Source organism: Leiobunum rupestre, chromosome 3 (assembly GCF_980474605.1).
Source record: "Leiobunum rupestre chromosome 3, qqLeiRupe1.1.hap1, whole genome shotgun sequence".
NCBI classification, from domain to species: Eukaryota; Metazoa; Arthropoda; class Arachnida; order Opiliones; family Sclerosomatidae; genus Leiobunum; species Leiobunum rupestre.
In genome coordinates this window covers 71,591,144-71,617,811 of record NC_143386.1, presented here as the reverse complement: position 1 = coordinate 71,617,811, position 26,668 = coordinate 71,591,144, and the positions used below count along the sequence as shown (strand labels likewise).

At 32.9% G+C, this 26,668-nt stretch overlaps 1 protein-coding gene across 2 annotated transcripts in view; it reads right to left on the bottom strand.

The window, feature by feature from the left end:
* Positions 1–2,764: 2,764 nt before the first annotated feature.
* LOC149954535 (ABC transporter G family member 23-like) overlaps positions 2,765–26,668 on the bottom strand; it is a 31,532-nt gene continuing 7,628 nt past the window's right edge. The window contains exons 4-12 of one of the 2 annotated variants that reach the window (XM_090170366.1): positions 18,411–18,612; positions 15,734–15,964; positions 14,557–14,883; positions 13,348–13,432; positions 13,245–13,283; positions 9,274–9,389; positions 6,103–6,439; positions 5,752–5,838; positions 2,765–3,226 (exon numbers count right to left, since the gene is read on the bottom strand). In XM_090170366.1, the coding sequence (XP_090026492.1) occupies positions 3,012–3,226; positions 5,752–5,838; positions 6,103–6,439; positions 9,274–9,389; positions 13,245–13,283; positions 13,348–13,432; positions 14,557–14,883; positions 15,734–15,964; positions 18,411–18,612 (1,639 nt within the window). In that variant the 3' untranslated portion in view covers positions 2,765–3,011. Of the gene's footprint in view, positions 3,227–5,751; positions 5,839–6,102; positions 6,440–9,273; positions 9,390–13,244; positions 13,433–14,556; positions 14,884–15,733; positions 15,965–18,410; positions 18,613–26,668 lie in introns of both variants that reach the window. The other variant, XM_090170365.1, reaches the window with a different exon arrangement.

Here is a 26,668-nt window from a genome sequence, read left to right as displayed (position 1 = left end):
TACCGGGTGCCCCAACGGGTGGAATTGGAGAAACGCTAAAAATAATCTCGACATATTCATTCTCCCTGAGTATAAATAAATACATTCTTGGTGTATAACTAACTATTTTAGTAGCTTTTAATTAATATTTCAATTATTAAAAGGGTTTAATTAATATGAAATCTCCACAATTACAAGATTAAAAAAAAATTAAGTCTTATATTATTACTCCAAATGACATCCTCTAAACTCAAGATGAAACCCTACCAATGCTCAATACCGTTTTTTTCCAACAGATTTTACTTTTTTACTTCTAATACGATAATTTCGGTAGTTTGTACATTAATGAAATACAGATTTGTAACAATATTAAGAAATTTTTACTTCAATTCCGAGTGATTGACAAAAAGCTTAAAAGTACCCGTACCAGCCACCAAACGGTACTCTTTGATAAATCGCTAGTTCCCGTTGTCTCTACTTTCTATATTTACCCTGACATGTTTACTCCTGTTGTTAAATCACCCGCCGCAACAACGCCGCCAGAATAAGTCTAATTCGGTGAGGGGGAGGGGAGGTGGTGGAAATTACTTTAAAAGTTTGACAGCCAATTTTAGGCCAATTTGTATTACGTGTGGAAGGGTAGTGCGGATAATCGACAAAAACCCAATATCTGATCAACAAATGTTTTCGCCAATTTTATTTGTATTTTTGTGAGCTACATAAAGATGTGACGTCAAGAATGGTATCTTCGCCTTTACGCGTTTAACATCTACTCTGCTAGTCTGCTCGAAAGACAAATGGGTTGGTAGACACGCAAAAGCGGGTTAACCCAGTCGCCACCTTTAGTGGGGTGGGATGAAACGTGTTTCTGAATTCTGACGTCACAAGCTAGCGTGAGAGTGAGAGGGAAACATCCCCACGTGGTTGCATACGGCGCTAAGAGGAAAGGAGGTGGGCAAAAGATGTGAGTGTTCATAAATAAATAATCACACTTAAGATAAGTTTTAGCCTTGTCACGTTTACTCAAAAAGTAAACAAACAAAAATATAATTTACTTAACTTGTTAACAGCGAAAACTAAAATACTCCTAAAAGTTCGAGTGAACATGAGTAGTCGATTTTTACGAGAGCGTTTTCAAAGCGAGTGGGAGGCGTGTTCTCTCTAACCTCGCTTCACTTACGGCGCGGCGATCGAGCGGAGGGCTTCTTTTTACATCTCCGAGGGGACTATGTCCTCTAGGAGGGGTTATACAATCACCGTGTCTGTGGGTGGGTGAGTGGGTGTGTGTGTGTCCTGCGAACGCGTACGCATTTGTGTAGCAAAGTGTAATCATTGCGTACGCATTATCTCGAAATCCGCGTTCGCAATTGCTTGGAATTAGGGAACGAATTCGAAAGATTGGCAAAACTACCGTGTGACGGTGAGCGTTAACGGATTTATTTGCGGTTGGGTTTGGTTGTTTCTTTTCGTTAAAGCTCACCGTCGCGGCAGTTTTAACTCAGTTTGATTGGATATTTTTTGTAATGTTTATGTGTTGGGTGGGAATGTTGAGATTGTGTTATGACGGTTGTGTTCGTTGTGTTTGTGGTGTTTGTGTTTGGTATGTATGCGCGTTTTTTCTCCAACTTCTTCTTATTCTTGACTTTTGGGACGGATCCAGTGCTGAGTGATATGGCAACCTCTCAACGGCAGGGTTTCCACCAATTGTTCACGATATTCGCCTTAGTGTCAATTTGCGATCGTATCGAGCGGGATTTGAAGCCGAGACCTCCTGCTTGACAGGCGGACGTTCTACCTCAGAACCACCGACACTTGTTACGCTTCATTGAAAATTAGACCTTCAGCTTTATCGGAAGCGTATTTAATAGAGTACGAAATTTTGGTTTAATTGAAATAGAATTGAAATTGAAATTATTGCATCGAAGAAATCCTAATTTAGCGTTTTCTCTATTAATTAAAAACAAATGCGCCACCCAGGTTTCGAACCCAGGCCATTCGGCTTGGCAGTCAACCGCTCTATCACAGAACCACCGATAGCTGCTTAGCTTCACTGAAAATAAGACACTCATCGTAATAAAGTCTTGAATTTTTTTATGAATTAATTTATGAATTCCTAATCTAGTTTTTTTACGAATGAAATTATGATGATTTTATCTTGTTTGTCTAATCTTTGGTATTGTTGGTTTTTTCTGTCTTATATTTGTATCTACTATTTTTTATGTTTATTTCCTTTTACCCGCAAACTGATCCAGTCTTAGAGGAACCTTTAAGAGCGTAAGTCATGCCCAAAAGCTTATCCGGTTTCATTATAATAACGTGAAAAATCGTATTTGTGAATGGTAAGGTGTTGCGCTTCTTGATATTATATTTTCTATTGCTTGATTTCTAAGTATTTAAACTAATTTATTGCTTGACTGCGTTATAAAATATATATATTTTCATCGAGTTGTATACATCGTGCGCTTACACTTATGTTGGTCTGGTTTTTAACTGGATCTTCATTACTTCGTAATTTATTTCAAACGTTTTCTCGACTGATTAAGATGTTTAATTTGAAATAAAATGAGCGTTAAAGATGCGGCAAGTATTTCGTAAGCGCGAAAAATACAAATACCCTCTGTAGATATTTCATTCATTAAAATTGGCTTCGTATTATATTTAACTGTTAAATTTGTACCGTAAATAGGGTTAAATTCAATTGTGCATTGTTTTAGTACGTCTAACTCACTGTTGTAACTACTTAATTTATAATATTCCGAATAAATTATACTCGGTTGTTTCGTCTCAATTATTTTAATTATAATTAAAATTTTATACCGGGCGGGATTGAACCTGGATAACGTTTTTAGTAAATAACTACGGAGATCTATCTTTAAGGGTCATCTCGATAAATTAATACCGCTAGGGATAATTCTTCCGAGGAGAGGCATATTTTGGCTTGCCAACTTGTTTATATAACAAATATTTAAGATATATTGAACTTAAACATAAAATGACGGGTTAAAAAACTTTGAACAGCTCTCATTATGACATCATTTTTTCTTGAATTTTAGGATCATCACTGTGAGCATTAGAAAGACGCCAATCCACGTGAAGGAGGAAATGAGCGCCAGGTAAACGGTGCGATGCGCGATTCCCCATCCTCTGCAAAATATGGATCTCAGCGCTTCATTCGGTAGCGTCACCGGAAGAAAATACGCGAAAATGCGAAAAGCGTGATTTACACTTTCCAGCGGCCAAAGGAAACCTGTTGCAAATTAAAAAGACAAATGCAATTAAGCGTGCTTTAGGTCTACAATGAAAAAGATTGTGTACAAATTCATTATGTTTCGATCAGATAGGGCCTAAAACTTGACATAAGAAATATGTGAAATTCCCAACATTGTTTCTAAAAATCGTTTGAAAAATCGGGGGCTTTGTGCTTAAATCTATTGAGGAATCACCCGAAAGATTATGTCCAACCTGCAAACTGACATTGTACCGAAAAAAAATGATCCATCCACACTGAAACCTGCGAAGATAAGTAAAAAGTTGGCGCAACCGTAATTTTAGTCCCACATCGTATGTGTTAAGCTACTTCCAAAACATCATGCTTAAAATTTTATATCTCAAAGGGGTACCAAGAATCGTACTTTATACCATACTAATTGATTTAATGTTACTAATTATTGTACGTTACACAGTTTCATACTGAAGGATATTGATACTTATGATTGTACGTTAAAAACACCTTTCACGGTTTCATTAAGTGTCATACTGAAAGAAATTATTACTTATGATTGTACGTTAAACACACCACTCACAGCTCCATTTAGTGGCATAGTAATAGATATTGTTTCTTATGGTTGTACGTTACACAGCTTCATTTAGTCTTATACTTAAAGATATATTACTTAAGTCGCCAGATGATTTCGGCCCTTAAAACCTTGGCTGTATATCTAAAGTATAATAAAATATTCTGATTCTTATGATTGAACGTTACACAGCTTCATTTAGTGTTATACTTATGGATATTGTTACTTATGATTTTACGTTACACAGATTCATTTAGCTTCATTACTTATGAATATTTTTGTACGATTGTCCTTGCTTAGGCAGACAGATACTACATTATGGAAATAAACTTCCATACGGTTTCCCCTTAAGTAAGATTTATCTTACTTAAGGGGATACCGTATGGAAGTTTATTACAGTAAAATCCTGCTAGATGGCGATAGCGTTTCAGGCTAGAAAATAACTTTCCTACGCTTTACGCTCTACCGATTTTACTTTACCGATTGATTTTTTTCAATCCGAGGTTATTAATATCCTGATAATAACCTATAATCAACCTATAAACATCGGGAATAATGCAATTTTAAAACCCGATATAAATTAGTTTATAAAATAATGAATGACCAGTCCTAATTCGAAATGTACCCTGAATAGATTTTGATTTAGGACCTATTTATAAAAAATCCGCATCCAAATTGCCAATAATAATTAGCCGTAAGTGATCGAGTCGCAGAATATTTAAAAAATAATTTCAAAACATTGTTCGGCACAAACATTGGTTCAATATTATCTACAAAGGATGATAGCTATCGTACGTCGGGGAACTCTGCCCTGTATAGCGATTTCGTGCAAGCGCATTGAGATGAAAGGAGAATCTGCGGAGATTAGACGGAGTTCCAAATCAGAATTAAAGAGGGCTCTTGAGCCTTGAGCGTAAGACCTCTGCCTTGCAAGCAAAGAGGCTCGAGTTCGAATACTAGCGCTGCCGTAGTTGGCTTTTTATCGAATTTGTAAAACTTGAAAGGCATTTTGATGAAATATTTCTACTATTTCAACTAGCAATTGTACCACTTCTATGCATAAATACATTTGGAACTAAAACCGAACATAGCTATAACGTTCGTTCTGCTTTATATCTGGCACCTTTATATCCGCTGGTTCCGCCAGAAATTAGAAATATCCATTAAATAACGACTACTACAGTCGTAGATAGGATCTCCAAGTTTTGATATCTTTTTAAATCGAAAAAATCAATTTATTTGTTTAAAATTTAATTTTTATTGATTTTAATTATTTTTCAATTTATTGAGTTTTAACGGTTTAATGCCTGTATTTTTTGAAATTGCATTAATAAAATAAGTGCAGCGGAATTTAAGCTAAAATATAAATTAATATTAAAAATTATAAAATTATATTTAAATGAGTCTAGAAATCCTACATTCGCACATTTCCAAAAATACATTGGAGTATCATGAGCGGTTTAAAACAAAAAAATAATAATTTTATTTAAAAAGATATTTAAATCAAAACCCTTAAATCAGACAATCCTGTCAACTAGAAACAAGGAATGCAATTAAAATTAATTTGAAATCATTAAATGTAACTTTATCAAATAATAATAGTTTTATTTATCAATTTAAATTTTTATGATTTTTAATTATCTATGTTGATGGCGCAAAATAAAATAAGAGATTTAGTGATTGGATTGTCGTCATCGTTTTCTCGTCCTCCCCAGCAAATCCGAGTGAGTTTTGCATAGCTTTATTTAAGACTTTAGAGCGCTTTGATGGCGCACAAAAATTATCCCAAGTTTTATTACATAGATTATAGATAAATTAAATTTTATTTAAAAAAAGAGCTACGTCTTATTGGAAATGCATTTAGACTTTCATACATTGTGTTAATATCTAATTACATATAGTTAAGTTATCGTATATTTTAAAGGAAAACATTTATCACCCGAAATTTGAAGTAGAGAGTAAACGTATTGATTCTTACCTGAAATATACATAATTATGCAGAGATTCGCCATATAAACTGTAATAGCAACAACTCCGTTCGACGTCAAGGTGGATATAAAGAAACCTGTGAATTTGAAAACCAACGCCTTTCAGTTCAGAAGGCATTGACATACTCTAGTAACACTATCCCTGGCACTGACACTGCTCGGAATATATTTTAGGGATTGTGCAATATTGAAATTATATTTCTTCCAGCGAACTATGAATTATTTTTCCAGCTACCATGATGGCAAAGATGAAAGTTTCCCACTACACTTGTCAAAATATTTTGAACTAGCGATGTGCTTTATGAAATATAGCGATAAAATGTTTGGGCAAAGGAACTTACCGTACGTTACCCCTCCGATTCCTTGCAATACCAGCAAGAAATAAGCCAATAAGAGTGAACCGTGCAGTGGCAAGCCGAAGAGAAGGAGGGGCGTTGTGAGGGCCAACGGCACTTGTCCCAAAACTATGACGCTTTGAGAGAGAAAGTGGGAAACGAGTAATTGACCGGTGGTCACACCTGACACCCGTAGCCTGTCCTGCAAACCACTGTTGGCCTCCAAGATGAACGTCATTAAGTTGGCCAAAACGGCCATGTAATATATGAGAATGACGATACCACCGGGCAACAAGAAATCCCGGAATGGCTCGTCCTCGTAGCCAAACACAGCTTTGGACATCTGAATGTGAAAAAAAAAAACGTGTTACAACAAAAGACACTCCACTAAGAAGGGAATGCACTTTCAGAGTTAATATAAAAATTTAATAGCGGATTGTCTCAATTCTACTGTGGCTGGCAGGATAACTCTAAAAGCCAACAGAATGGCTGTAAACCCGAACCGTTTTCTTAACAAAACGCTCTTCTAGAGGCTAGAATAAGAGGAATATTTCATAAAGTCAAATACTCAATTGTATTATTACCTCTCCGAGGGTACTTTGTACCCTGGAGGGGTTATACAATCACCGTGTCTGTGGGTGGGTGTGTGTGTCCTGCGAACGCGTACGCATTTTCGGGGCAAAGTGTAATCACTGTGTACGCTTTGTGTTGAAATCACCGCGTTCGCAGTTTCTAGGGCTCTTTGCGTTCGCAGTTGCTAGGAATTAGGGGGCGAAGTCTAACGGATGGCAAAACCACCGTTTGACGGTGAGCGTTAACGGATTACAATGCGGCTGGGTTTGGTTTTGATGGTTTTACGCTCACCGTCGCGACAGTGTGGATGCAGTTTGATTGGATATTACGTTATTTTAATGTTTATGTGTAGGGTGGGAATGTTTAGTTTGTGTTATGACGGTTGTGGGTGTTGAGTGTGTTATGTTAGTGTTGGTTGTGATAGTGTTGGTTGTGTTGGTTGTGTGTACGTGCATTTTCTCTCCAACTTTTTCTTGTTGACTTTTGGGACGGACCAAATGCTGAGTGTTTAAGAACCTCTCAACTTCCAATGGCAGGGTTTCCACCAATTGTTCACGGTATACGTCTTAGTGTCTATATGCGATTTATTGGCGCCGGCCGGGAATCGAACCAGGGTCTGCTGCGTGGAGAGATTTACTCTAACACCTCAGCCACCGACGCTTGTTGGGCTTCGGTGTTTTTCAAAAACAGCTAAGCGATAGTCCTTTACGCTGTTATAAAGTTATTGACGTCAATTTGTTTCCTACAACATTTTACACTTTTGTAAATTTTTTTTCAACAACATTTTACGCTTTTGTGAATTATATTGAATTTAAAATTAATTAATTATTTATAATTTGCTTCGTATTATATTTCACCGATAAACTTGTTCTGTAAATAGGGTTAAATTCAATTGTGCATTGTTTTAGTACGTCTAACTCGCTGTTGTAACTACTTAATTTATATAATTCTGAATAAATTAAACTCGGTTGTTTCGTCTCAATTATTTAAATTAAAATTTTATACCAGGCGGGATTGAACCGGGATTACGTTTTTAGTAAATAACTCTGAATTGCGGAGATATATCTTTAAGGGTTATCTCGAGAGATTAATACCACTAGGGACAATTCTACCGAGGAGAGGTATATTTTGGCTTGCCAACTTGTTTGGATAAGGTGTAATTTAACTTTCATATTTTAACAAAATAAAGACGCGGTTGAATAGTCCCGTGTAAGTATTTATTTTTTATAATATACAACATTTTATAGAATAAATTGGATGTCTCCAATTTGCTTCTGACTAGGCGATTTTATCAAAAAAACCATTAAAGATAGAGTTTTTACTTATGGACTTCCTAAGTCCAAAATTTCAGAAAAAAAATGGGATTAATGATTATTGCGCATTTTTTGTTAATTTTTACTTACATTTTTACGTATTACAAAGAATTTTTTCGAGGTATCCCAACAACCTTACCAGACCAGGGCAAAAATAGGGGCTTAAAGTGGGGACAAAATATATTCTATTTTACAGAGAAAATTCCTTTTTTTAGAAAGTGCCTTTTCGACCCTTTCTGACGTTTTTCAATGCATATTTAGCCATTTTAATCGCATTTTTCTTATTATTCTGTACATTTTTTCAAACGCATTTCCGAGGTCTCCCAACATTCTAACGCCACCAGAGCGAATAATGGAATCTTTGGAAATATTGTTTTTTAGCTGAAATACATTATTTTAAAAGAGGAAATACGCTCTTTTGAGGATTTCCAACGCATTGATTGTAATAACCAGCACATTTTTTCGACGCATTGCATCCGTAAGATACCATATGGTCCAGTGATTAAATAGAACTGGAGTTATCTGTCGCTCGAGCAATTTATCGTGCTTTTTAAAGTATCACAAAAGTTAGTGTTAAAAGTAAGTAGTGTTTGGCATTTCAGTTTTACGTCTTTCTTCATCACCCCTTCTTTACGCTAAAGGTTTTTAAATTTAACCTCTTAAAAATGGCGAAATTAATGCTCGTAAGCCTAGTTTTGTTTTCGAGGTCTCCCTTACAAACAGAATTGAATCATCACTCATTCTTCTTGATTATATTGTCGATTAAATAGATAATCAATTTGTTGTCGGATCAATGGGAATATCGTTTCATGATCGTTCATATAATTTTTAAATGTGTCGGTCGTTTGGTAATTTGGTCGAATAGGCCTACAGCTAAGAATACGGCATTGTTGAACAACTTGCGATAGTGATTTATATTTAGGAAAACGTTGAAATAAATACTTTATCAAATTAAACAAAATAAACATGTTTTGTAAAACTAGCAGTAGGTCGAACTTAGACAAGTTTAACTTTATCTCACTAATTGAATAAGCAAAATTAACATTATTTCAACAAGCACAATATAAACAGTAACTCGGGGTTCCTGGCTCTGGGAAATATTACTTTTTGGCGATTTCCTTCAAGGTGTTTTGTTTAAACGCTTACTGTTATAACGGAAACGGAGGACATTGCCTATAAACATTACTCTTAAATTAAATTATAAAGATAATTGGAAATGGTGAAGCTTAAATAGATTTCTGCCGCTCTCTCACCAAGAACGATTTCAAACTGAATTTAAAACATTACATACGTCTATTGGAAGGCTCGTTGCTTTGACGTGTATTCCACGCTCACGTAGAAAGTCTGCCATAAACCTGTTGTACGAATTGAATATGGTACGCTTAATTAGGACTGCTTGAATACTCTCTGAAATAAATGACCAATAGATGAATAGACGCTTTCGTAGTGACTAATTTAGTTAATTTAAAAAATCTATCGTGAAAAGTACATTATTTAGGGCAGGATCAAGGTTTCGAATATATACGCTAGAAAATAAACAGAGAAAATTAAAATTGCATCGCAACTCACTTATTTTACAATGCTAACCTCGCGCATTTAAATATAATTATTCATCAAGAAGCAATAGCTTTAAAATATCGCGATCGTTTTAGGAGTTTCATTACTTCTCTTTGGTTATTCTAGATAGTGTAATACTTTTATAGAGGACACCATTCATCGTGTAATATGGCGTTTATTATGTAGATATAATAAAAGTAACAAAATTATTCGCATAATACTATAATGTTTTCCAGTGTAATTTTTGGTTTTTTATTTCAAAAAATCCGAATATTTTTAATGTCCATGTTGATGATGGATCAACGAATTTCAGATTTCTACCCCCAGGTTTAACACAAGCTAGGGACGATTGGCGCTAGAAACGTTAAAAACCAGTCGTGTCGCGTGATAGCAAATGGTTTATTCCTTGAGTTCATATACTCCCTTTAAAAACAATTTTTGAGGTCGCTACTGATTCTCGTGTATTTCCTAATATTTTCCTGTTTTGCCAAGTAGTCTCACTTTATACAAAGTATTATTCGGTATTACCAAATATTCTTGTAAAATATCAAGAGTTTTCTATTACCAAATATTATCGGATGTTACAAAATATTTTAACGTGTAATTAATTTTTTCGAATATAATCATGGAATACGCGTAAAATCATTCTAAAATGTGTAATTTGTGAAATCTTAAGTGATATATGACAGTATTGCCAAACACTAAGAATTCAATGACTTTCGAAATGATATTACCGCGAGCTACTATAATTCGAGTTGCTGAGTGGTATATAGGACGATTTTTTCACCCGAGGATGATAAACAATTAGAAATTTTAGATATTACTCCAAAAAATACAATACTTCAATAACTAAACGATCTTAAAGAAAATTTAGATTTTAGTTTCATTTAGTTAATTTCATTTTTTTTTCTATCAATTTGCGTTTAGAGGAGATGTTTTTCTTCGTACTTTCCTTCTTTTTGGTTATCTGGCAGCTCTGCGCGGAATACGAACAACCTTAAGTATTGTGACTAGCCTCTTAAAACGTCAGGCATTTGACGTGATTTTCTTTATCGATTGTCGTAACTACGCAGCGTGATATCGCAGGGCCCAAGGCCCAAAACAGGGCCTACCACCTGGCAACGATTTTCCGAACAGGATTTGTGCTTGAAATATTCGTCAAAATTACCCGACCTTCAGAGTTTTTAATAGACATACACGGCTTTAAGTTTTAACGTAGAATCTTTTAATACCACACGTATAGGTAACAGGTACTAACGCAGATGGTGCTATTTCTTCAGGACTCGAAACCTATACGATTTACGCAGTCCACTGCAATACTGCCAGAATTTATATTTTTTAATTAAAATTACTTTTTCATTTTAATTTCACAAAAATATTCTTAGCGTGTGGTGTTTAGTTTTAGCAGCCAATGTGTTCATTTCAACCATCAATATCCAATTATATTATTATATTTTCTACCAACTGGAGAAGTGGTTTTTAGCTGATCGAGTGTCCAAACTTTTCGATAAGTTGGGTTCTCGAGTACTCGATTAAGGATAAGGTTTTCTTATTCAAGAACACGTTAGATTAATCGATTAATTAAGAAGATTTATTAGAGTAATTACTATTAACTAATTACGTATAAGAGCGAGAAAAAATTTCACCTCATTAAATTAGAAATGTTCATTGATATACACCGTCACCCGTAAAAAGGTTAATATGTATGATAGTTTTCAGATCAAGTTAAAATTTTATCAGATATTTATTATACATTTATATTTAATTTATTTGAAATAGCTCACCCTTACAATATTTTTTTATTTTTATCACATAAATTATTTGTTACAAAATTAACTTAAAAATATCAGTAAGCTCTTCACCAAAGACACTGATACTATTTTACTATTAAGTTGTAACTCAGAACATCGCAATAGATATTATTGGTCTGATAATTCGGACTTTTGGTCTCTAGCTTAAACCTTTATCACAAGTTGCTCTATTGGCAATTTTTCAGGGTTTCAGTCTTTAAAAATAAAAACATTTCGCATCAGGCATTGGATTATTGATTAAAATTAAGGGTTTGTAAATTTCACGTGTTTTTTCTTTTTCACTATTTAAAGTTGTTAAGATCATATATTGATCAGTAGACAATGGCATTCAATGTATTAAACATAATCATTTATAATGAACTACATGCAAAATTATAAACCTAGTATGTAACCTCGAACTCTAGTAAAAGGAACTATTAACAAAACATCGCAGTAGTACAAAACAAGTATGACTTTCACCACATCACACAGCCGCTGAGAGCGAACGGACAGCCGTTAAATATGTCATGGTCAACGAATGAATTACCACCTAAGACGCGCTTAGCCTTGTGGAAATGCATATTACCTAGAAGCGTATTAAAAATGTCATTTCCTATTAGTTTATTTGGGTATTAGCCTAGCTGATTATTATTATTATTATTTGTTATTATTACCAAAAGTATATAGGGGGAGAAAGGCTGGCACTTGGGTCCAACAGCACGACGTCTTATTAGAGGGGTAACATTTTTGGGCTTCGGAAATGACTTCCCCTCGCCTCTCTACAGGGACACAAAGGTATCTGTTGTACTCCGCCACGATGAAAAATAGTTATCTATAAAATACGTGAAAATTAAACTTTTGGTTTCGATAATTTGGTTAATTTAGTTCCTAAATAAAGTAGATATATGATAGGAACTAAAATGCGACTTTTAAAACTAATAACACTTTTGAAAAGAAATAAACCGTAAGTAGAATAACGCTCACTTCAATCGTGGAGAGCGTGGCGCCATCTGAGAGCAGAGATCGGGACTAATTGGTAAATCTACGATGTTAAGGCCTAACAATTTGCAAGTTTTAAATAATAGCTATAGCTACGAGCTTTTTTTGTTTATTTCACAATTGATATAGTAATTATTAATTAAAATCAACCGTTATCGAAGGAAATAATGGTCAGCATTTGACAGAGAAACTATTTGAAATCGCGAGGCGGTGACATGGTTGCCAGGGAATAAAATTGAAAATTTTCATCTTAAGCGCGGACCGGAATACTACAAAATGCACTACTTCGCGCGTAATGTGCTATCCTTATTGGTTATAAATATCACGGGATCACTAGCTCTTTAGAAAGGGTGTCAAGCATGGTGGAAGGTAAAATCTGAAGGCAGTGATAGACTTTCTCCCCCTATGTACTTTTGTTATTACCTGTAGTAAAAAGAACATTTACTTTTAATATAACCTATATGTCAATAGAGAACCTAAACGGACTAAAGCCTGTAAAAGAAGTTCATTTCATTAACATTAAAAACAATTTATTTACTTCTGGTAAAAAAGGTCCATAATTTATTTTTAAATTTAAAGAATCTATGTGTATACCAATAGGGTACCTATACGGTTTAAAGCCTTTGTCAAAGTGTCAAAAATAATAAAATAAATTAACCGCTACTTAAACCAATAACCTGGAGGCATGCACGCTCGATGCCCTTTACCGTCGGAACCCGACAATCAGCACTTGAACAAATTTAAATTATGGCATGTGGCCTAAGGTGGTGCCTTGGGTATTAGCCTAGCTGATTATTATTATTATTTTTTATTATTAAAAGCTAGCTACGGAACTATCGATATCTCATTTCTTATCCTTCTTACGAACCGAATCTTTGGCGCAATCAACGAAGATAATTAATTAAAAAAAGTTAACCATGGCTCACGTGTGTTGTCGAAATGAGCTTTGATAGAGCTGCAATTAACAATTAGTTCGTTAGCAGCTAATCCCAGCTCCACTTTTTGGTTGAGGCACGTACTAAAATCCATCTCGATATGAAAGACGGCGTAGACATCCGCTCGTCGAACGGCGTCTAAGCCTTGGCTGATATTCGCATACCTAGACTTATTGACAAAATACCATAAATATCCAAAATATTATAAGTAAAATCATATGTAACATAATCACTCATAAGTATGCCATAAAAGCATTTTTGTTAATGAAACCTTGTTCACGGGATATGACGTAAATTACGTCACTTACAACTCCGTGACGAAATACGCGTCATCAACTTTACTGATGAGAAACGGAAGTTAGTGAGAATTCCTCGCGCGTTTCTGGCTTTGCCCATGTCAAGTTTAGCTCGTGCTTCGCGATCACATGATTTCATTTCCATGGTAACCTTTTCAATAGCGCAAGGATTATAAGCATTTTTGCATTTTTGGGTCCGCTCAATGTATGTTCCGCGTGAAACAAGGTCTCATTGAATTTTTTTCAATGGAAATATTATACAGAGGCATACTTATTAGTAATTATGTTACATATGGTAAAATTTTTACATTTTGCTACTCGGAAATCAATTAAACATTTAAACTATACAAAAGATAGTAAGGAGCTCGAGAAATACTGCTTTTTTTCTTATTAAATTTAACGGTCCTATTAATTCATAATTCAAGGACAGTTGGTAGCTTCTTTTCGTTAATAAAGCTAGAAATAGGAACACACAATTGATCAGTAATGTACTAAGAACCGGGGTAATTCCCCTCTTAGAAAAAGGCAACTAATATAACTTCCCCCTCCAACCTTAGGTCGATTAAAAACTTCTCTTAAACGAGTTAAATAAATCGGTTTATAATAAATATTACTTTTGTATTAGATGAGTTTTGAAACTTAGCTAAATTGACTGTATTTTAGAGAAAGTTATCACTTTCACTACGTCTAAGCTTTAAACATAGAAAATACCATAATGTATAATGCTAAGACGTAATGAGCCGAAGTAGTCTCGCTGTACAAGATTAAGCGAATAACATTAAAATATGTTCCTTTGGAATTTCTCTGTAAATTATTCAAGATAGTTAATTTTATAATAAGGTAAAGGCAATTCACGATCGCAAATAAACCTAAATTGTTCAATTCTAAGGTACAGTGTCAATGATTTTGAAATAAAATCATTTTGCAAGTTTAAGAATTCTGATAATTTACGTAACTCTCCCTCCCTTTATAGGTTTGTACAGAAAAATTAACCTACCACAAATAAAACTGCGCTATCTATAGAATCGATGAACGCTTCGCTCAAATCTGCCGGATCCTCCTCGTTGACTACACCGACCGGCACGTCGAAGATGTTGGTTCCCACAGATACAGAAATCAAATTAATGGTGGCCAGAGGAATGAACAGTTGGAACAACAGGAGAGGCAGATTTTTTTTCGAAAACAGGAGATTTCGCCACAACAAAACTTTAACTACGGCCGAAGCGTGCGACCACGATAAAGTCTTCTTCGGCACGCGACTTTGGTTGACTTTATTCCCAACGCCGATTGGTGACTTCTGATTACCATGCTCTTCACCAGGAACCTTCATAATTTTACTCATCAGTTCTAAAATTGTCTAAATAATTCCAACTTTCACTATTTAAACATTGTTAGTTCCTTTAGGATTACCAGGAAATAATAAAGAAAACAAGAACCACCTCTCAAAATACTAAGGCAACAACTTATGTGTCATGTTCGGTTGATAAATGGCTATACCAAAATATTTAAAAGAAGATATTTCCTACGAAAAGCCCTAAACTGTTAACGAATACTGATTTTACGAAACAAGTTATAAATAATCGCCTGAAATGTAAACCTTTTGGTCATGGTGATAGTAACATTTTTCTATAACCCTTTCCATAAAAATTATTATTCGACAATTCGACTATCCGTAAAAATAAAAACCTAAAATGTTATTTTAATGATTTAAAAATTTCTATAACATCGCGCATGTTATGTTCGTGAATTTGGTTTAACATGTGAAATTCTTTATTTTCTAGACGTTCTAAACCAAATTGTCCAAGTCATTTTCTTGATATCTCATAGGCAAGTTTAAAATAGTAACGTTAAAAGGAACCACCTATATGGACTGTAATGCAAAGGGTGATAAAATTAGCAAATTAGTAGATTAGTCCATGTAAATAGGGCTATTTAAAAAAGGTTTTCAGAGTCGATATAATTTTTGTGGTTTTCAACATTATTTCATTATGAAATATCTCCAAAACCATTTATAGGATTTCAAAATAATTCCGAAATTGTTTTCCTTTGCCTATAAGACCTTAAGAAGGTAGGGCGGAAAATTCTAAAAAGATTGGTTGATTTTTCATTGAATAAGAGAATGTTTAGTAAGAATGGCTATTTTTGTATTATGAAATTAAAGAAGAATAAATTACCTCGCGCTCGTTTATTTCTGCCGCGCCAACGTCTTCTTCTATCTGTATATACAGTTTTGGCAAAGATGGTCTACGTAACGTTTTTTTAGTACTTGTAGGTAAATTAACGGTTTCGTTTTGTCGGGAACAAATGACAAGAAAGCAGGCTTCCAGTGACATTTGATTGAGCCGTTCCAAAATTTTCGTCGGAGAATCTTCCATCATAATTTCTCCATTTCTCATTAAACCCACCTAGTTAATTTTAGATGAGAGAGTTTAAGCGTGTCAAAAGGCGTGTACATTAGAGACTGCCATTTCGTAGATTGTTTTCTTCTCACTATTTCAATTAAAACCAGGGCTGGTTAAAACCCTAAGAACTTAAAAACAAATCAACAATGATGAACCCGAATTCTTTTTTTCTTTTTACTTCCACTTTCAATTTTGCACTTTTCTTATTGCAAAACTCCTTGATGTCCTAAGCACTTCATTATTTTTCTTAATAATTCAGCCCTGATTCTAAAATTTCGCAAAACGGAAATGAGAGGAGCGAAAGTTTCGCCGCTCAAGAAAGAGTAAATAGAATAGAGTGGAAAGTTTACGCCTGAAAATAGAGCGAAAAGAGATAAACAAACATTTCGCCGTTCAATAAAGAGAGACAATTTCGCCGCTCAATAAAGAGCGAAAATTTCGCCGTTCAATAAAGAGCGAAAATTTCACCGCTCAATAAAGAGCGAAAATTTCACCGTTCAATAAAGAGCGAAAATTTCGCCGCTCAATAAAGAGCGAAAATTTCACCGTTCGATAAAGAGCGAAAATTTCGCCGTTCAATAAAGAGCGAAAATTTCGCCGTTCAATAAAGAGCGAAAATTTCACCGTTCAATAAAGAGCGAAAATTTCGCCGCTCAATAAAGAGCGAAAATTTCGCCGCTCAATAAAGAGCGAAAATTTCACCGTTCAATAAAGAGCGAAAATTTCGCCGTTCAATAAAGAGCGAAAATTTCGCCGTTCAATAAAGAGCGAAAATTTCACCGCTCAATAAAGAGCGAAAATTTCACCGTTCAATAAAGAGCGAAAATTTCGCCGCTCAATAAAGAGCGAAAATTTCACCGTTCAATAAAGAGCGAAAATTTCGCCGCTCAATAAAGAGCGAAAATTTCACCGTTCAATAAAGAGCGAAAATTTCGCCGTTCAATAAAGAGCGAAAATTTCGCCGTTCAATAAAGAGCGAAAATTTCGCCGCTCAATAAAGAGCGAAAATTTCGCCGCTCAATAAAGAGCGAAAATTTCGCCGTTCAATAAAGAGCGAAAATTTCACCGCTCAATAAAGAGCGAAAATTTCACCGTTCAATAAAGAGCGAAAATTTCGCCGTTCAATAAAGAGCGAAAATTTCGCCGCTCAATAAAGAGCGAAAATTTCGCCGCTCAATAAAGAGCGAAAATTTCACCGTTCAATAAAGAGCGAAAATTTCACCGTTCAATAAAGAGCGAAAATTTCGCCGTTCAATAAAGAGCGAAAATTTCGCCGTTCAATAAAGAGCGAAAATTTCACCGTTCAATAAAGAGCGAAAATTTCGCCGCTCAATAAAGAGCGAAAATTTCACCGTTCAATAAAGAGCGAAAATTTCGCCGCTCAATAAAGAGCGAAAATTTCACCGTTCAATAAAGAGCGAAAATTTCGCCGTTCAATAAAGAGCGAAAATTTCGCCGTTCAATAAAGAGCGAAAATTTCACCGCTCAATAAAGAGCGAAAATTTCGCCGCTCAATAAAGAGCGAAAATTTCGCCGCTCAATAAAGAGCGAAAATTTCGCCGTTCAATAAAGAGCGAAAATTTCACCGCTCAATAAAGAGCGAAAATTTCACCGTTCAATAAAGAGCGAAAATTTCGCCGCTCAATAAAGAGCGAAAATTTCGCCGCTCAATAAAGAGCGAAAATTTCGCCGCTCAATAAAGAGCGAAAATTTCACCGTTCAATAAAGAGCGAAAATTTCGCCGTTCAATAAAGAGCGAAAATTTCGCCGTTCAATAAAGAGCGAAAATTTCACCGCTCAATAAAGAGCGAAAATTTCACCGTTCAATAAAGAGCGAAAATTTCGCCGCTCAATAAAGAGCGAAAATTTCGCAGCTCAATAAAGAGCAAAAATTTCACCGTTCAATAAAGAGCGAAAATTTCGCCGCTCAATAAAGAGCGAAAATTTCAATAAACATCGAAAACAGATGTGCGATAGCTTTTCTTTTCTCACTTAAAGCATCATTTTGGTTTAGAATAAATGAAACTGCAGTTGGCGAAGTGTATCAAGCGAAAAGAGAGGATCAAATAATTTCCCCACTCAAAAAAAGAGTGAAAAGAGAGGAACGAAAATTTCCCCAATCAATAAAAAGCGAAAAGAGAGAACCGAAAATTTCCCCACTCAATAAGGAGCTAAAACACAGAACCGAAAATTTCCCCACTTAATAAAGAAAGAAAACAGAGAACCAAAAATTCCCCCACCCAATAAAGAGCGAAAAGAGAGGAACAAAAATTTCCCCACCTAATAAAGAAAGAAAGGAGGGGAGCGAATATTTCGAGCCCGAGTGGTTAGGTAGGTAAGCTGTTCTCTGATAAAAACGCCCGTGGCTGCTTCAGCATATCACTGAGGGTCTTTTCAAATACACTTTTTAGTTACCCTATTATTTAAAGCCTTAAAAATCATTTCTTGCCTTGTTGGCTATTCTAGCTTCCTCCGTGTAATGGGTGGTCAGTATGGTGGTTGTGCCTTGAGTGGCTGACAGCTCGTTCAAGTACTTCCAGATGTCCATCCGAAGAAGCGGATCGACGCCCACCGTCGGTTCGTCCAGAATCAACAGCGAAGGACTGTGCACGAGAGCGGATGCGAGGGACACTCGTCTCTGCTGACCTCCGCTTAAACCAATTTCATATTAAATGAGATCACGTGGGTACAGTCTACTAAATAAATCTACATTTTAAGCCAAGTTAAGGCTGATAGATATTTAATTGACAGACTGCCAAAATGAAGTCGGATCATACCTTTGCATTTTAAAAGGTCTAGAATGAAATAAGTTACCAAAGGGCGCAAACCTACACTAATTGTAAGCCGAAATTTTGTATTCTTCGTAACCTAAATTCCTATGCATTTGTTGTTTTTTTACGATGCCTAAGGTAGAGCTGCGGAGACCAAATTTACTGAATTGCGCATGCGTGAAGAAGATAATTTATGTTCCTAAAGCCATCTTTAGTTTAGTGCCAATTTTATTTCGGTCGGCGGCGGCGTTTCGTGAAAATAAGGGCTAGTTTTCACTAGTCCAAAAACGCCACGATGGTTAGCTTCGACGCAAAAAATTCCCGTTATGCCTAATACAATATTTTTTCGTCCGCCGTCGCCCTCATCCTGTTTCTGTCCTACTGAAAACCAGCCTTAACCGCGCCGATTTTTCAAAAATCCTCGACGGCGTTGATTTTTTACGGCGGGGGCGTCGAGAAGGGACAACAATTTCTCCACCCTTTTGAAATTTGGAAAAAAAAAATCCAAAATGATTTTGAAGAAAATATCTAAAGCGTTGTATAAGAAAAATTTAGCGGCGGGATCAAAATGTATCGGCGGCAGCCCTGGTGGTGCGCCGAAATGTAAATGAATCGCCGGTAGCCGTTCGGCGCCGGAGGAAATATCGACGACGCGTTGGATCGGCGGCGCTAGGGTCTAGGAGTAATATTGGCTGGTCTATAAATATTCCGAATATTTCCGCCTTTATTTTTAATTTTCAAAGAAGGTTTCCATTTTTTTCCAACTTCCGCCCTTATTTTTAATTTTCAAAGAAGGTTTTCATTTTTATCCAACTTCCGCCTTTATTTTTAATTTTCAAAGAAGGTTTTCATTTTTTCCAACTTCCGCCCTTATTTTTAATTTTCAAAGAAGGTTTTCATTTTTTCCAACTTCCGCCTTTATTTTTAATTTTCAAAGAAGGTTTTCATTTTTTTTCCAACTTCCGCCTTTATTTTTAATTTTCAAAGAAGGTTTACATTTTTTTCCAACTTCCGCCTTTATTTTTAATTTTCAAAGAAGGTTTTAATTTTTTTCCAACTTCCGCCTTTATTTTTAATTTTCAAAGAAGGTTTTCATTTTTTTCCCACTTCCGCCTTTATTTTTAATTTTCAAAGAAGGTTTTCATTTTTTTCCAACTTCCGCCTTTATTTTTAATTTTCAAAGAAGGTTTTCATTTTTTTTCCAACTTCCGCCTTTATTTTTAATTTTCAAAGAAGGTTTTCATTTTTTTCCAACTTCCGCCTTTATTTTTAATTTTCAAAGAAGGTTTTCATTTTTTTCCAACTTCCGCCTTTATTTTTAATTTTCAAAGAAGGTTTTCATTTTTTTTCCAACTTCCGCCTTTATTTTTAATTTTCAAAGAAGGTTTTCATTTTTTTCCAACTTCCGCCTTTATTTTTAATTTTCAAAGAAGGTTTACATTTTTTTCCAACTTCCGCCTTTATTTTTAATTTTCAAAGAAGGTTTTAATTTTTTTCCAACTTCCGCCTTTATTTTTAATTTTCAAAGAAGGTTTTCATTTTTTTCCCACTTCCGCCTTTATTTTTAATTTTCAAAGAAGGTTTTCATTTTTTTCCAACTTCCGCCTTTATTTTTAATTTTCAAAGAAGGTTTTCATTTTTTTTCCAACTTCCGCCTTTATTTTTAATTTTCAAAGAAGGTTTTCATTTTTTTCCAACTTCCGCCTTTATTTTTAATTTTCAAAGAAGGTTTTCATTTTTTTCCAACTTCCGCCTTTATTTTTAATTTTCAAAGAAGGTTTTCATTTTTTTTCCAACTTCCGCCTTTATTTTTAATTTTCAAAGAAGGTTTTCATTTTTTTCCAACTTCCGCCTTTATTTTTAATTTTCAAAGAAGGTTTTAATTTTTTTCCAACTTCCGCTTTTATTTTTAATTTTCAAAGAAGGTTTTCATTTTTTTCCAACTTCCGCCTTTATTTTTAATTTTCAAAGAAGGTTTTCATTTTTTTTCCAACTTCCGCCTTTATTTTTAATTTTCAAAGAAGGTTTTCATTTTTTTCCAACTTCCGCCTTTATTTTTAATTTTCAAAGAAGGTTTTCATTTTTTTCCAACTTCCGCTTTTATTTTTAATTTTCAAAGAAGGTTTTCATTTTTTTCCAACTTCCGCCTTTATTTTTAATTTTCAAAGAAGGTTTTCATTTTTTTCCAACTTCCGCCTTTATTTTTAATTTTCAAAGAAGGTTTTCATTTTTTTCCAACTTCCGCTTTTATTTTTAATTTTCAAAGAAGGTTTTCATTTTTTTCCAACTTCCGCTTTTATTTTTAATTTTCAAAGAAGGTTTTCATTTTTTTCCAACTTCCGCGTTTATTTTTAATTTTCAAAGAAGGTTTTCATTTTTTTTCCAACTTCCGCCTTTATTTTTAATTTTCAAAGAAGGTTTTCATTTTTTTCCAACTTCCGCCTTTATTTTTAATTTTCAAAGAAGGTTTTCATTTTTTTCCAACTTCCGCCTTTATTTTTAATTTTCAAAGAAGGTTTTCATTTTTTTCCAACTTCCGCCTTTATTTTTAATTTTCAAAGAAGGTTTTCATTTTTTTCCAACTTCCGCTTTTATTTTTAATTTTCAAAGAAGGTTTTCATTTTTTTCCAACTTCCGCCTTTATTTTTAATTTTCAAAGAAGGTTTTCATTTTTTTCCAACTTCCGCCTTTATTTTTAATTTTCAAAGAAGGTTTTCATTTTTTTCCAACTTCCGCTTTTATTTTTAATTTTCAAAGAAGGTTTTCATTTTTTTCCAACTTCCGCCTTTATTTTTAATTTTCAAAGAAGGTTTTCATTTTTTTTCCAACTTCCGCCTTTATTTTTAATTTTCAAAGAAGGTTTTCCTTTTTTTCCAACTTCCGCTTTTATTTTTAATTTTCAAAGAAGGTTTTCATTTTTTTCCAACTTCCGCCTTTATTTTTAATTTTCAAAGAAGGTTTTCATTTTTTTTCCAACTTCCGCCTTTATTTTTAATTTTCAAAGAAGGTTTTCATTTTTTTCCAACTTCCGCTTTTATTTTTAATTTTCAAAGAAGGTTTTCATTTTTTTCCAACTTCCGCCTTTATTTTTAATTTTCAAAGAAGGTTTTCATTTTTTTCCAACTTCCGCCTTTATTTTTAATTTTCAAAGAAGGTTTTCATTTTTTTCCAACTTCCGCTTTTATTTTTAATTTTCAAAGAAGGTTTCATTTTTTTCCAACTTCCGCCTTTATTTTTAATTTTCAAAGAAGGTTTTAATTTTTTTCCAACTTCCGCCTTTATTTTTAATTTTCAAAGAAGGTTTTAATTTTTTTCCAACTTCCGCCTTTATTTTTAATTTTCAAAGAAGGTTTTCATTTTTTTCCAACTTCCGCCTTTATTTTTAATTTTCAAAGAAGGTTTTAATTTTTTTCCAACTTCCGCCTTTATTTTTAATTTTCAAAGAAGGTTTTCATTTTTTTCCAACTTCCGCTTTTATTTTTAATTTTCAAAGAAGGTTTCATTTTTTTCCAACTTCCGCCTTTATTTTTAATTTTCAAAGAAGGTTTTAATTTTTTTCCAACTTCCGCCTTTATTTTTAATTTTCAAAGAAGGTTTTCATTTTTTTCCAACTTCCGCCTTTATTTTTAATTTTCAAAGAAGGTTTTAATTTTTTTCCAACTTCCGCCTTTATTTTTAATTTTCAAAGAAGGTTTTCATTTTTTTCCAACTTCCGCCTTTATTTTTAATTTTAAAAGAAGGTTTTCATTTTTTTCCAACTTCCGCCTTTATTTTTAATTTTCAAAGAAGGTTTTCATTTTTTTCCAACTTCCGCCTTTATTTTTAATTTTCAAAGAAGGTTTTCATTTTTTTCCAACTTCCGCTTTTATTTTTAATTTTCAAAGAAGGTTTTCATTTTTTTCCAACTTCCGCTTTTATTTTTAATTTTCAAAGAAGGTTTCATTTTTTTCCAACTTCCGCCTTTATTTTTAATTTTCAAAGAAGGTTTCATTTTTTTCCAACTTCCGCCTTTATTTTTAATTTTCAAAGAAGGTTTTCATTTTTTTCCAACTTCCGCCTTTATTTTTAATTTTCAAAGAAGGTTTTCATTTTTTTCCAACTTCCGCTTTTATTTTTAATTTTCAAAGAAGGTTTTCATTTTTTTCCAACTTCCGCTTTTATTTTTAATTTTCAAAGAAGGTTTCATTTTTTTCCAACTTCCGCCTTTATTTTTAATTTTCAAAGAAGGTTTCATTTTTTTCCAACTTCCGCCTTTATTTTTAATTTTCAAAGAAGGTTTTCATTTTTTTCCAACTTCCGCCTTTATTTTTAATTTTCAAAGAAGGTTTTAATTTTTTTCCAACTTCCGCCTTTATTTTTAATTTTCAAAGAAGGTTTTCATTTTTTTCCAACTTCCACTTTTATTTTTAATTTTCAAAGAAGGTTTTCATTTTTTTCCAACTTCCGCCTTTATTTTTAATTTTCAAAGAAGGTTTTCATTTTTTTCCAACTTCCGCTTTTATTTTTAATTTTCAAAGAAGGTTTTCATTTTTTTCCAACTTCCGCCTTTATTTTTAATTTTCAAAGAAGGTTTTCATTTTTTTCCAACTTCCGCCTTTATTTTTAATTTTCAAAGAAGGTTTTCATTTTTTTCCAACTTCCGCCTTTATTTTTAATTTTCAAAGAAGGTTTTCATTTTTTTCCAACTTCCGCCTTTATTTTTAATTTTCAAAGAAGGTTTTCATTTTTTTCCAACTTCCGCCTTTATTTTTAATTTTCAAAGAAGGTTTTCATTTTTTTCCAACTTCCGCCTTTATTTTTAATTTTCAAAGAAGGTTTTCATTTTTTTCCAACTTCCGCTTTTATTTTTAATTTTCAAAGAAGGTTTTCATTTTTTTCCAACTTCCGCCTTTATTTTTAATTTTCAAAGAAGGTTTTCATTTTTTTCCAACTTCCGCCTTTATTTTTAATTTTCAAAGAAGGTTTTCATTTTTTTCCAACTTCCGCCTTTATTTTTAATTTTCAAAGAAGGTTTTCATTTTTTTCCAACTTCCGCCTTTATTTTTAATTTTCAAAGAAGGTTTTCATTTTTTTCCAACTTCCGCCTTTATTTTTAATTTTCAAAGAAGGTTTTCATTTTTTTCCAACTTCCGCCTTTATTTTTAATTTTCAAAGAAGGTTTTAATTTTTTTTCAACTTCCGCCTTTATTTTTAATTTTCAAAGAAGGTTTTCATTTTTTTCCAACTTCCGCCTTTATTTTTAATTTTCAAAGAAGGTTTTCATTTTTTTCCAACTTCCGCCTTTATTTTTAATTTTCAAAGAAGGTTTTCATTTTTTTCCAACTTCCGCCTTTATTTTTAATTTTCAAAGAAGGTTTTCATTTTTTTCCAACTTCCACTTTTTTTTTTAATTTTCAAAGAAGGTTTTCATTTTTTTCCAACTTCCGCCTTTATTTTTAATTTTCAAAGAAGGTTTTCATTTTTTTTCCAACTTCCGCCTTTATTTTTAATTTTCAAAGAAGGTTTTCATTTTTTTCCAACTTCCGCCTTTATTTTTAATTTTCAAAGAAGGTTTTCATTTTTTTCCAACTTCCGCCTTTATTTTTAATTTTCAAAGAAGGTTTTCATTTTTTTTCCAACTTCCGCCTTTATTTTTAATTTTCAAAGAAGGTTTTCATTTTTTTCCAACTTCCGCCTTTATTTTTAATTTTCAAAGAAGGTTTTAATTTTTTTCCAACTTCCGCTTTTATTTTTAATTTTCAAAGAAGGTTTTCATTTTTTTCCAACTTCCGCCTTTATTTTTAATTTTCAAAGAAGGTTTTCATTTTTTTTCCAACTTCCGCCTTTATTTTTAATTTTCAAAGAAGGTTTTCATTTTTTTCCAACTTCCGCCTTTATTTTTAATTTTCAAAGAAGGTTTTCATTTTTTTCCAACTTCCGCTTTTATTTTTAATTTTCAAAGAAGGTTTTCATTTTTTTCCAACTTCCGCCTTTATTTTTAATTTTCAAAGAAGGTTTTCATTTTTTTCCAACTTCCGCCTTTATTTTTAATTTTCAAAGAAGGTTTTCATTTTTTTCCAACTTCCGCTTTTATTTTTAATTTTCAAAGAAGGTTTTCATTTTTTTCCAACTTCCGCTTTTATTTTTAATTTTCAAAGAAGGTTTTCATTTTTTTCCAACTTCCGCGTTTATTTTTAATTTTCAAAGAAGGTTTTCATTTTTTTTCCAACTTCCGCCTTTATTTTTAATTTTCAAAGAAGGTTTTCATTTTTTTCCAACTTCCGCCTTTATTTTTAATTTTCAAAGAAGGTTTTCATTTTTTTCCAACTTCCGCCTTTATTTTTAATTTTCAAAGAAGGTTTTCATTTTTTTCCAACTTCCGCCTTTATTTTTAATTTTCAAAGAAGGTTTTCATTTTTTTCCAACTTCCGCTTTTATTTTTAATTTTCAAAGAAGGTTTTCATTTTTTTCCAACTTCCGCCTTTATTTTTAATTTTCAAAGAAGGTTTTCATTTTTTTCCAACTTCCGCCTTTATTTTTAATTTTCAAAGAAGGTTTTCATTTTTTTCCAACTTCCGCTTTTATTTTTAATTTTCAAAGAAGGTTTTCATTTTTTTCCAACTTCCGCCTTTATTTTTAATTTTCAAAGAAGGTTTTCATTTTTTTTCCAACTTCCGCCTTTATTTTTAATTTTCAAAGAAGGTTTTCCTTTTTTTCCAACTTCCGCTTTTATTTTTAATTTTCAAAGAAGGTTTTCATTTTTTTCCAACTTCCGCCTTTATTTTTAATTTTCAAAGAAGGTTTTCATTTTTTTTCCAACTTCCGCCTTTATTTTTAATTTTCAAAGAAGGTTTTAATTTTTTTCCAACTTCCGCTTTTATTTTTAATTTTCAAAGAAGGTTTTCATTTTTTTCCAACTTCCGCCTTTATTTTTAATTTTCAAAGAAGGTTTTCATTTTTTTCCAACTTCCGCCTTTATTTTTAATTTTCAAAGAAGGTTTTCATTTTTTTCCAACTTCCGCTTTTATTTTTAATTTTCAAAGAAGGTTTCATTTTTTTCCAACTTCCGCCTTTATTTTTAATTTTCAAAGAAGGTTTTAATTTTTTTCCAACTTCCGCCTTTATTTTTAATTTTCAAAGAAGGTTTTAATTTTTTTCCAACTTCCGCCTTTATTTTTAATTTTCAAAGAAGGTTTTCATTTTTTTCCAACTTCCGCCTTTATTTTTAATTTTCAAAGAAGGTTTTAATTTTTTTCCAACTTCCGCCTTTATTTTTAATTTTCAAAGAAGGTTTTCATTTTTTTCCAACTTCCGCTTTTATTTTTAATTTTCAAAGAAGGTTTCATTTTTTTCCAACTTCCGCCTTTATTTTTAATTTTCAAAGAAGGTTTTAATTTTTTTCCAACTTCCGCCTTTATTTTTAATTTTCAAAGAAGGTTTTCATTTTTTTCCAACTTCCGCCTTTATTTTTAATTTTCAAAGAAGGTTTTAATTTTTTTCCAACTTCCGCCTTTATTTTTAATTTTCAAAGAAGGTTTTCATTTTTTTCCAACTTCCGCCTTTATTTTTAATTTTAAAAGAAGGTTTTCATTTTTTTCCAACTTCCGCCTTTATTTTTAATTTTCAAAGAAGGTTTTCATTTTTTTCCAACTTCCGCCTTTATTTTTAATTTTCAAAGAAGGTTTTCATTTTTTTCCAACTTCCGCTTTTATTTTTAATTTTCAAAGAAGGTTTTCATTTTTTTCCAACTTCCGCTTTTATTTTTAATTTTCAAAGAAGGTTTCATTTTTTTCCAACTTCCGCCTTTATTTTTAATTTTCAAAGAAGGTTTCATTTTTTTCCAACTTCCGCCTTTATTTTTAATTTTCAAAGAAGGTTTTCATTTTTTTCCAACTTCCGCCTTTATTTTTAATTTTCAAAGAAGGTTTTCATTTTTTTCCAACTTCCGCTTTTATTT